Source organism: Pieris rapae, chromosome 16 (genome assembly GCF_905147795.1).
Source record: "Pieris rapae chromosome 16, ilPieRapa1.1, whole genome shotgun sequence".
Classification (NCBI taxonomy): Eukaryota; Metazoa; Arthropoda; class Insecta; order Lepidoptera; family Pieridae; genus Pieris; species Pieris rapae.
Window position 1 is genome coordinate 2,030,952 of NC_059524.1, and position 13,059 is coordinate 2,044,010.

The 13,059-nt window shown below is 32.0% G+C and overlaps 1 protein-coding gene across 1 annotated transcript; it reads right to left on the reverse strand.

The window, feature by feature from the left end:
• Positions 1 to 1,924: 1,924 nt before the first annotated feature.
• LOC111000578 (leucine-rich repeat-containing protein 74A-like) lies at positions 1,925 to 12,402 on the reverse strand. The gene is made up of 10 exons (XM_045631763.1): positions 12,090 to 12,402; positions 11,455 to 11,576; positions 10,241 to 10,416; positions 9,539 to 9,682; positions 8,550 to 8,671; positions 7,124 to 7,268; positions 5,994 to 6,186; positions 4,848 to 5,011; positions 3,433 to 3,602; positions 1,925 to 2,037 (listed from the first exon to the last, which is right to left on the reverse strand). The coding sequence occupies exons 1-10, from the start codon at positions 12,376 to 12,378 to the stop codon at positions 1,925 to 1,927; spliced, it is 1,638 nt and encodes a 545-aa protein (XP_045487719.1). The 5' UTR covers positions 12,379 to 12,402.
• Positions 12,403 to 13,059: the final 657 nt, after the last annotated feature.

Genomic DNA, 13,059 nt, shown 5'->3' on the forward strand with positions numbered 1-13,059 from the left:
AATTGCATACAAAATGTTTAATCTATGCATAGCGTATTGTCCAAGTGGTCTAAATGAGAACGCTTAACGAATGACTTGTAACAAACATATGGGTATTTTAATTAAAAAAAATGGGTCAAAAATCATCTTCGTTATGGAATTGTCATAATGAAATGCGAGTATGGACACAATCGTCTCTCTTTATTATTTTTAATGAGCGCATTTCAAGAACAATAAGTCCATTTACCTCAATGTGCTTGGCAACATTTCATATGGATTCGCGAAAATTGTTAATTTTTATGAAGCCATTATTGAAATATACGAATATATTGCTTTAAAAAACTTTTCAATGTTTCATTAATTAATTATGGCAAGCTATCCAATATCCATGGTAGGTTGGATCGGAGTATATGGATAGACCTTTGTATGAAAATGACAGTTTAACTGTGCCAATATACTAAACTAAGATTTTAACTTACACCAGTTTTTAAAATAATTAAAAAGCTACATGATAAGTTTTAAACATAGAAATGTATATTTCAATATTATTTGTACGGTTTTATTTACTTTATTTGGTTTATATTGATTATCAAATATGAGTGTATAGACCGAAGTGATTGCATTCTATCCGTGCCAAAAATGGATTGTCTTCGTAGGGTTTGGTTATTGGTATGCAGGAGATCGATCGACTGTCACGATCTCAGATTGAAAACAATCTGAGTGGATTAGTTATTGAGTTCGGGCGTGAGCTTGTCTTCCATACTGATACACTGTGCATTACATTACAATAAAAACAATTGTAATATAGTACTTTTTAAGATGATAATATTAGTAAAAACAGCGCAGCTGTGTACGTTCTTTTGTCGCTTTATTATCGTAGCTCATACGATCATACGAACTTTTTAAGAAATTCCTTATTTTTTGTAGGTATATTAGATCTACATTGAAGTTGACAAGTAGACAACTGTCTGCTTACAACGGCTTCACTCACAGATAAATACATTTTGGATTCAGCGAGAAACAGTGAGGATCAAGAACAAGGAGTCGAAGTAGAGAGACAGATGAGGCTGAGCCTCCGCCGAGCATTACAAAAGCTCTGGTAGCAGCTACATTATTGGCAAAAATACTTCCTTTATCCTTATGACTCATTATCGCAAGATATGAATGAAATAAGTAAACAATACAACAAAATTGGTGCAGCAAAAGACGTCAAACAAAATTTACAGATTTAGGCAATAGCATTCAAAAAAGATTTTTTTAATGTACTAGCTTGAAATAAACTTTATATTTTTTCCAATTCTGATTTCTCTTCTAGTTATTTAGTAACGACTCCCTATAACGCCATAAAATACACCGTCCCTATAGTGTATATAGACTACATTGTATATAAAGATATATATTACAATGTGTGATAGATATAAAAGTAAATATTTATAGTATGTCTATGTAGTCCATGGGCGGCGGTATCACTTAACATCAGATGAGCCTCCTGCCCGTTTGCCCCCTGTTCTATAAAAAAAACATTTCAAAAGTCATTCGATAAATAAAAATACAACACATAATTACTTCTAACCATACTATGCTGAAAAAAGTTGCTTCCCCTGAACGCGATCTCTTGCTAATTGAAGGCCGTAGATTATGTTTTTGCCTCCCAGCATAATAATTACTCTGAGTGGCTTAGCTCAACTTGCCGAGCTGTCTTTATGGGTCGTTAAAATTCTATAGAGATCTTGTTTTAGTTTGACAGTTATTACATGTATTAAGGAGAAGCGTCAAAAAATATTAAGAACTTTACAGATTAAAACGCATTTAGTTTTCATTAATTGACTTTATTTTTTTTTCTAAAATAAACAAAGACCACAAACCCAAATCAACTTATTAACTTAAAGGAAATTGCACTTAAATTATTCTCTATATCTTGGTAAGTCTTGAATTAATTTCTCTTTTATTTGAACTTCTTTTGGCCTTTTTTAACAACCGCCACCGGTGCTTGCTGTGGCGGTGGCGTAGGTGGAAGTTTCTTGTCTGGCCATAGTCTCTTTATCATATCTATGATACCTAAAAATATATAAATTTAAATATATAAATTCAAATAAATTAAAATAATAATAATAATTATTATTATAGTTACTATAAAATAAAAAGACACATTTGTTGTATTTGACGTTGATTTGTCATTTGTCAAATGTCAATTGGGAATTTTCTGTTAGGCGGGAGATAATAAAAGTATAATGGTGGTATTGTTAATTTTTATTATTAAATTTTTTCATTAATATTTTGTTAATATTACTTTTGTTCCACTAAATTATGGATTTTACTTAATAGCGAAGATAACATAAGATATTCCGATAGCCTTCAGACAAATATTGGCGGGAATGAGCATACATCGATTTACCGTTGTTTAAAACAATACATATTTACACAATACAATAATTTACACAATAGATAATATTATGAAATAAATTAATAATAGATAAATTATAAAATATTAGTAAATACAATTACGAAATTGCATAAAAATATCGACTTTTGGATTAAAATAACCAACTTACATACTTTCTATAAAAAACATAACTGGTGAGTGAGGGAAATAATATTTGAAATAATTTGACAAAAATTATATGCTAAGGGTGTACTCCTGTGTGTAATCGGTGTTTACAGATGTTGAAAATACCATTTTTAATGAAACCGTATATCACACGTAAACTGCAAATTAAAAAAGCGGCGCCAAAATCATAATAAAAAAATTCACAAGCCACGTTATTATTCATGAAAATGAATATGCGATAAAGTGGAAATTGTTAAAATAATGACCCCACGGAGTCCGGTCCGCCATTTTTATTGCCCTAAATTGTTTTAAATTTGTTCCTTATGAATTATGTCAATTTCTCTTCAATTACTATTTAATAAGTGAAATGATTGTTCAAATTAGATAACAAATTAATTTCCGTAATGTTTTGTTTACAAAATTAATAAGCGAAACATTGTTTTGGACTTAAACTGACCATTATAAAAATATTACTTAGTAACATTAGTCGAATATTAATAAAAAAAATTTTTTTTCAATTTATCCCTAGTGGGAAAGGCAAAGGACTTTAGTCCATACAGCCAAGTCCGAATATTAATAATATTATATATATTACGTTTGAAATAGATCACTTCAGAATACTAAAAGATATTGAATAAGGATGTGCCCATGTTATATCAACATTAAATTAATGTTACATCAACATCAAATTTAAATTTGATGAAAAACAGGACTTGAAGGCCCGTGACTTTTTTTTGGCGAACTTAGCTCGGCCGGCATGTGCTTTGCGTTACAGGACGTAAGCGCAGGGTTTTTAGCCGTAGATTGTAGGTGGCTACAGATTTATAATTATAATTTATTTGCAAGAATGTGATACTAATCTACAGTTTGTACATTAGATAAATGAATACGAGATTTTTAGTCACCATCCAGTTTTATAGTCTTCGTTCCTTTATCTATAACTGGTCCAGGAAATGTATCGATGAGCTGGTTGACCAGGTCTTCGTCGACAGGAGTCCCCGCGAGCTTCAGGTCCCGTAGGATATCCCGCGGTTGAACTATATCAACTGATTTTCGAAGTTGTAAGAAGTAAAGCCTATAAACACAGTCTTAGCACTATTATTATGAACTGAACCGGCCTAGGCACTACTAAAACCAAGAACAATATCAGAAAACTAACTGACGGGACATTCGCCAACGGGATGAACTGTCAAACTTATATACTGTTAGCAGTGCTTTCTGAACGACACTATTGTACGCTTTTATAGATAAGAGCGTACCAATTCTTTAAAGCCGGCGACGCATTTGCGAACCTTCTGACAATGAAAGTGTCCAATTAGTATCAGGTGAGCCACAGGCCCGTTGCCGACAATATGCTTTTTAAATAGATAAAGAAAGAAGACATCATAGAAAGTTCACATCACCGAATTTAACTGCGTTCCAATAAAATAAAGTTTTTAATTATAAGATATTAGAGATCACAAATAGAATGGCTAAGCTTTAATTATCTATATTTTATTTTAAAAATCTATAAATAATCACACAGATTTGGACGCATCACGCACCAATTGTTCTCTGTTCTATAAAAAAAGACAAGGCTACTACTACTAATAAGACGATATTTCAGTTCAGCGAAAACCACTTGATCTGCCGGAATCGAAGTGTTAACAAAATAGCACTAAGCACTCTTTAAACGAATTACATACGGTAGGTACCCTAATGAAGATCGCTGACGTTGCAGCATGTGTATGGTCAACGCGCTGGCTTCAAGAAATCGTTTGCGTCTCATCATTTACCGCGTTTTATTAATTTCAATTCAATGAAATACGTTAGCATTATATTCGTGTCTCCAATTGATAACGAATGTATTCTTTGTAATTAAATTATAAGGTTATTAATAAATAGTTATATAATCATTGTTTTTTTTTGGGAGTCCGGGCTGTCGAATTAGTAATTAACGAGACCTAGCGAGCGTTAGAAAAACAAATGTCATTCTTCCATTCTTCATGCTCTCGTCTCGTCTCTTTTTCGAAATTTACCTAGGTTGCGGAAGTAACATTTGTCATAGCAAATGAAAAGCTGTATTATTTTTTAACAGAAATTTGAACTAAATTAAATGTTGTATAAATTTAAAGTCATCGTAAATTCAAAGGTGTCAATCCTGTCTTGACGCCCACAATTCAATCGATTAGCTTTTTCCAAAGTTCACCGACATCAATAAAAATAAACATTAGTTTCATTATTTATGAAATTCCATATCACGAAATAATTCGGCGAAGTGTGGAAACATTTTTTTACAATTAAATATATGGCTGGATAATGACATAAATTTCGGTCTTACGCGATATCCAGCTTAGTTTTCTTCCCCTTTTGTGTGAGATAGTCCATTCTTTTCATTATAAGGGGTCGTATATCTGGTAATGAAACCGTGTAATTGTGTAGCACTTCGCCGTGTGAAACTTTTGTATTTTTCCTATAAGGTAGTTGTAATATTTCTTCTTTTTCCTGTAATTATATAATTTTGGATCTCGTCGTAGGAGAAAATTTACATGTGTTACATATTTACATGTAAGCCACTTGTGGGCCCTTTTTTTCGATGTTCATGCATTAATTAGCTGATTTGCACCGTTCATTAGATATATAGTTATTTAACTAATAGACGAAATATTAGGGTTTTTGTATATTTATAAAAATGACTGTCCCGTATTCAAAAATTCTTTTAAACGAATGCTATACTATCCCTGAATAACATGGAATTTACTTACAAAATATTAAAAAAAACGTAAAGCCTTTGAAGGAACAAGCTACTGGTAATTAGTCTAGTAATGAAAATAATAAACGAGTTTGAAATCTTAGAATTAACAAAATAATAGATGATTTTAGATGTCAGATCCAAAAATCAACGATTATCTTATCAGCCTTAATTAACTTGCCTTTATAACCATTCAGAACAAGAAACGAATAATTATTCAGCACCAACTCCCAAAAATGCCCTAATATGATCTTCAAACCCCATTTCACATAACTAATAAACATTATAATTAGTTATAAAGTTCAGTTATTAAAAGGATGTTGTCTAAAATGCTGGCAACGCCCTGGCGAGCTTTCTGGCAATGTGATTATAAACCTAAGTGACCAAGTGACTATAGGCCCGCCTCTGTTATAAAAAAAAAACTAAATCTTCATGAATTTTGATATTTTTTTATACATAGGTGTGTTGCGCCATTCATAAGATTTCACTACTGAATGAATACTTCGTACTAAAATACATGAAGTTTTGTTTTATTAAAACCACATTTAAAGACACACATTTTAACCAGATTGAAGCTATGTATTATTATAAACTTATAATTATTTAAAATAATTTTTAATTTTTCCGACGTTTTGTGTGCTTTACAGCGTGCGTGGTCACGGTGACTGAAGACAAAATGTTTGTTTTCTTTAAATTTGTAAAAGCTATGTTAATAAAAGACAATACTATCACTACCTTAAGAAACTCCAAATCCACGGTAATATTGTCTATATGCAAATTAAGTAATTTTACAGTTGGCTTTCTCAAGGTTGTTAGAATCTTCAACGCATCACTGGGACTGAGTGGGTTGCAGGATAGGTCGAGTGTATGAAGTCGTCTAGCTTTTAATAGTGAAGTTGATATAACCTTTGCAGCTGTACCTGATAAGCTAAAATTAAATTTACAATAATTGTTCGATATAAAGATATATTACCGATATATCGAACAAAAATAAAGCCTAGCTTTCTTTTTAAAATGGATAAACTTTAAAATTAATATATTTGTCGGAGCAATGGCCCTGGTATCAGCTGCCATTTTCATTTTAATTTAACCTGTATTTACGAATATTAATAGATCTACAAATTAACGACTATTTGATAGTCTGTAGTAATTTTATAGTCTTTAATATTTATGTTGAAGCATAGTGTTAATGTCAGTTAATGTCATTATAGTTTTACGTCAAAGTCAAATTGGTTTATTTAATTTATGAATCAACGATCTATAAACTAACGACTGTTCAATGGTGGATAATAGTAATGACGCCATAGACAAATAAAGACTATATTTATGGTTCACACCATTGCTTCAACATAAATAATAAGGATTTTTAAACTACTACAGACTGTCAATTACTTGTGATTTGTGAGATCTATTAATATTGGTAAATATATGTTATTGAATTATAATGAAAATGGCAAAATAACCCATCAGGTTTGGTTAGGTTAGCTGACACACGCCTTTGACATTTCTTGGGTTTAAGACATATTCGTTTTCTCTCTTCCTTCACCGTAAGAGCGAACTTCTATCTACGGGTAGACGGAATTACCATTAGTGCACAGTGGGGGATCAAACCGGAGACTCAGGGGAGAGAATCGCACGCTAAAGCCACGAAGCCAACACGGCTCAATTATTTATTGATAATTTATTATAAATACTCATTTATACAATTATTGATTTCTAAGAAATCTTTTCTATCTATAATTCTAATATCGATTTAAATACCATGACGCCTTTGATCAATTAATCTATAGTTGTTCGTCGAATTTTCATATAAATGATTTTATGTAATTTTTGCATTCATATATTTTAGATTTTTTCTTACTAACCTGTTGTTACTTAGGTCAAGTAATTTAAGGTTACGGCTAGATAGCAATTTCGTAAAAACTTTATTAACTTTAAGCGCGTTCCAAGACATGTTTAATTCCACAAGCACCTTGCTATCGCCCAGTTTATCTAGAAGGTCATTTGTGCCTGAAAATAATCTAATTAGAGTAAAGAACAGACTTTTAATCTTATTTTATGAAGACTGCGTTGGTGATGGAATTAAATTAATTATAATTTTGAAGTGCAAAAAATATTGATATCTAGTTAAGTAGTAGATAGTACTTTCCAACCTACAATTTTAATCTTCTCTAAAAACAAAAGATAGGTCTTAGAAATATTTATATTAGGAACACGATAGGCATAGAGGACATTGCAAAGAGTATTGATAAGGACCAGTGGACAGTACAAGTGGTGGGAACATGAATTAAAAATGGTTTAAGGTATTAAGTACACACTTGTGAAAAATAGAAAATAATGTTAAGACTTAATTTACATTCACTACGAATTGCCAAAGGACGGTGCGGACGAGACGAACTGGCTAGTTCTCTGCCATTATTAATAATCACCTAGTTTTTGGTTCACAAAGAATTTGTAAGGAACTGCAACTATTACCATGCATGTGTGATATTGAAATAAAATAGTAAAAAACTTGTAGTATTGGAGCGTTGTTTGAAAGCAAACATATTACAGTCTACATAAACGTTCCAGACATCCAAGTAAATCCATGATCCAGGTGATATAGCGCAATCTATTTTATTTTCCCACATAAATATTTAGCGAGAACGTTCAGACTTTATTCCACACAGCCTGAGAGCTCTGTATACTTTATACCAGTTATTAAATGTTAGTTTTACTCATTCTAGTTGCAGAGGGTTTTTAGTCGAGCACTTTTGTCTTACGGTTCGTTTTTATGTTTAAACTATTTACGAAACACGGAAGATTGGTTCAATGATAAATGGTAAAAGAAATGATTTCAATTGCCAATTCCTTCTCTATTCAAATACTATAATTAGTATATGTAGGGATCTCAGGTCAAAGTATCAGATATTTAATATTCACCAAATAGTGAAATTAGAATTTTATATAAGAATACTATTAGTAAATAAAGTATATAATTATAATTATTAATTAATAAGCCAGAAGATGTTACATTTATTTTAGAATAGCTTAAAAAAATTAAACTGCTACTTCGGGACATCTAGTTGATATTAACTTTCCTTCTAATTAAACTTTTCTTTTGTTATTGGAATTATAATTTATGATATTGGGACTGTTTAGTATTTGTTTTTGAAAATAATTATTTTATATCGTGTAAACACGTCTTTCTTTACAAAAGTATCACAAAAAAATAATTTTACAGGATTAAAAATGCCGACGGTACAGGTCATTAAAATTAAAAAAAAAAACAGTGTTACATATTCAATGTACCTTTTAATGTTGAAAATTTATTCCATGAGAGATCAAGATGAGTAATTTTATTATTGACTTCCAAAACTCCAGCAAATACCAAGGCAGATTCAATCCCCAAATCATTGTAGCTTAAATTTAACCTACAACAAAATTGCATATTATGATCATAGACGTTACGTCTTAGTTTTAGAATTAAGCTAATTTTTTTAAATAAAATGAAAATGAGTTTATTCATTATAACAATGCATTATAGTGTATATGACTGGCGAACCCTTTTAAGTAAAACATACCTGACTCCAGCTCGCAATAAAATGCGAAAGTATATTAGAAAAATAAATCAGTGGCGTTACAATCTTGTTTTGTGACACACGCCGTAGACTTTTTTGGTATAAGGCAAGCCGGTTTTCTCACGATGTTTTCCGTTCGAGCGAATGTTAAATGTGCACACAGAAAGAAAGTCCATTTGTGTACCACCGGGGATCGAACTTACGACCACAAGGATGAGAGCTGTACGCTGAAACCACTCTGCCAACACCACTCACAAAAAAAAGAAATAATTTTTTTTTAAACTGTTTACAACAAATTATGTGTATGAATGTGTAACTACATGTTCGGTCTCAGTATCGTCACAACTCTACGTGTGTGTTCAAAAGTCAGTCCATTAATCGTTTTTTGAAGGCTTGAAGTTGAGGCTTGTGAAGTTTTTGTATGCAATTTTGATTTAGCTGAATAATATGAACCGAAGTTGCATATTTCATATAGATGGTGTTTAGGTGTTCAAGACATTTTTCAATATCTACCTAAACAAAAAATCCATACGATTTATCTGTTTTTTTGACCTTGTCTCTCATATACGACTTAGGCCTCCAAGAAAAGAGTACCATTCCCTGTAAGTTCGGCAACACAACCGCTAGCCCTTGGCGCTGCAGGCCCTGGGCGTCCGTTATCACTTTATCCAAAGTGCATTTTTGCCACAGGTCCCATAAATAAATATATTTATATGGTACCTTTTTACAATCGCCCCTAAAACAAATTGATCGGCCAGATATTTAAAGCCCTCATCTCCAATATTGTTTTTAGATAAATCCAAAACTTGCATCATACGTTTGTGTAGTTTCGCGACGAGTCTCTTCGTGCCACTAGAATTAATTCTGTAAGCACCATATATTTAGGACATTTTTTTAAAATATATATTCAAAATCTTTAATATCTTAATCTAATACCATATAGTAACTTAAATTAAAATAATGTGTGTCCCTTGTACATATTACTGCATCTGGCACATAACTCTTCCGTTGCTTATAAAGTAATAAATAAATACATATGTGTATAGAAATCATAATTGAATTGATCAAGTAACATTTATTTGTACGCAATTCAAGCTTTAAATGGAACGCATCAGAGGTAACGCCGCGCCGCGAGGTAACGCCGCATGAGTCACGTTTTCGTGCGTGCATCCGGCTCCATCGAATTATAAGACGTTGTCACGTCAAAAACGAATATACGTGCTTCAAAATTAATACCATATAAAAGGCAAGAACAGAGCAACAATAGGGTTAATACGCGTTAATTACTATGCAAAATGTAAGAAAAAAGTCTCAACGAAAAACAAGATACACATACATAATATCAAGGTGTTACTGACACTACATTAGTAAATATAAATATATAAATAAAAAAAATACTAAAAAGCAAAACTTAACAATTACCTGCATCCCGATAGTACAAGTTCTGTAATTGTCATATTTTCACCAAGTAATTGACCAAGGTGATAACAGGCGTCATCGTCCAAAAAATTTGACGTGAGGTCTAAGCGTACAACATGGGGATTGACATCAAGTGCTATGCACATTGCCCATATGCTTGGTTGACTTAAACCATAGTACTGTATATAAAATATTATTATAAATAGGCTGACAAACTTTGCTTGAAAAATCCGCCCTGGGATATGGATAATACTTTTTAATATTTACAAGTTTTGATTTTGATATTGACTTAAATCTGCTTATTTATAAAAATACAGTGGATTTGCAGCCCTATAAGGGTTTTAGTATAAAATAATACATCTTTCTCTCTGACCCACGTGAATTTAAATATTTAGAATTTAAGAAATGCCGATTTTCTCACGACTTTCCTTCATTCAGTGTTAGATGTACATAAACGATGAGTTCGAATCTACGACCTAAGCGATGGAAGACTTTCACTGCAATCATAGGTCAACATTGCTGCTTATTCTTCTCCTAACTTTAGGTAAATGATACTTTACGTATATTATGAAGTAATTATCAACATTAATGATAATAAAAATAATGGCATGGATTTCTTAGGCATTGTGTTTTTTATGAATAAGTTTGAATGCACGGTTTTGAGTTCGTAATTATAATATCTGTTGCACCAAACCAAAACTAAAACTATTAGAAAGTAATGGAGGAGGTACAAAGATGGGATTTAATGTAATAACCATTATTTTCTTATTACAACTAAAGTTGATGTGAGCAGTATTGGCTTAAGCGCGCGACTCTACTTCTCCTCCTTCAAGTGGTTCGAATCCGGCTATGCAGCTATAGACTTTCTGCCTATATGCCCATTTAACATTCGCTTGGACGGTTAAGAAAAACCTCGTGAGGAAACCGGTATGCCAGAGATCGAAAAAAATCGACGACTGTTTGACTGTATGTGGCAGGTAGAAGGTTAATTACCTTCTTGCCTACTAGAAATTATCATGGAACAGAGCTACAAGGTTGCAGACCTACATGGAGCATTAGCTAATTGTGAATAATTCAATGATAAATAATTTACTCATTCATAATGAGATAATGCACCTTTCATTGTCAATTTTAAGCAAAATAAAAGGCTTATCTATTATACATATATTTAAATAAAATGGTCTCTTAACAATAGAAAACTAGATTCAAAAACTCACTTTCAGGTCGATAGTATGCTGCAACAAACCGCGGTGAAAATATCGAACTGGGATTAATTTCATCTCCTCACAAACTTGTAAGTACAATTCTTGACCGTCCAGTGGATAGGATTTTCGTTTCTCTGTAAATATCAGTTTCGGTTTGTATAACGCGGCAACAGACTTCTATGAGATGTGTTACATCATTTTATTTAGATATGAACACAGTGTATGGTTTCGTCTAAAGATTCTGCAGATATAAAAAAATATTTAATATGTTCATTTGACTAACTATTCAGTACATATGCGACATTCTGCATTAAAAGTACGACTTAGTACATTATTTTGAAAAAACTCGTAGGGTTCGGCCTGCGTTTGCAATGTAATCGATCATATCACATCTCTTATAACCGAATAATATAATAGAAAAGAAGAAAATATATGGTTTGTTTACGAATTTCAATACATTACACAAAGTTTTAAATATTTTTTACTTAGACGAAACTCCGGCAGCGAAAATCACTTGGAGGTGTTCCAATCAAGGTCCCCCAAGACACCTACATATTAAGTATCATCAAATTCGTGTATATGATTTTAAAACCGTTACTTATGTCTTTAAGATGTCTGAAGATTACATAGAGATGTAGTGAGTGTACCTGGTTCCAACAGCGCCTCTAAAATTCCAGGGTTAACAACAGATGGATAGGCGTAATATGGATGCCTTAAAATAGAACTATCTGACATCGGTATATACTTTGTGCATATTTCTCCACTTCCAGGTTGGTATTTGCCCTCTTTGAAAAGTATCATCTTTGGGCTAAGTTCAATAGATGCGGACTCCAATGATGACCATTCTTCTCTTGGTGGATCTTCAGAAGAGAAAGAAATATTTGATTTTACAAACACTTCGTGGATAGATGGTTCGTTAATAATTGAGTCCGACATTGTTTGTTTTTGTTAAATTATTAACGATGTCAATACAATTATTTATAATTAATAATTAATTGGAACGTTCTTGATACATATATTTAAAGTTTATTGCTCATTTCTAGTGTCATTCCACCAATGACAAGCGATCAGAGTGTGTTTGATCTAATACTAACCAAATAGTTTTTATTTAGGTAAACTTATAAAAAAAATGTCAATATAATATTTTTTTATTTATACGTTTACCTAAATAAAAACTATAAGTAAAATCTATGGAGCTACATAATTTGTAGATACGAACAATTATATTTTGACTAGATTTTTATTATATTTTCTTTTATTTATTTTTGAGACTGTCGGCCAACCAATGGCCTCTCCATAGCTCCAAAAGGACTTCAATCTCCACAGCAAATATTTACTACAACCGTTTAAATCATAATTGTCTAATCTTTAATAAACATACATAGATCAATATAAAAAGTGCGTGCGTACAAAGTACGAATGTTAGAAGTGAAAATTCTTTGTAAATTACAAAGTTTTTTTGAATTCATTATTACTAATGTAATAGCCCCAATAGCCCCGGACTCCGGAGCAGTGTTGGCCTAGTGGCTTCAACGTGCGACTCTCATACCTGAGGTCGTAGGTTCGATCCCCGGCTGTGCACTAATGGATTTTCTTTTATTTATGTGCGCATTTAAC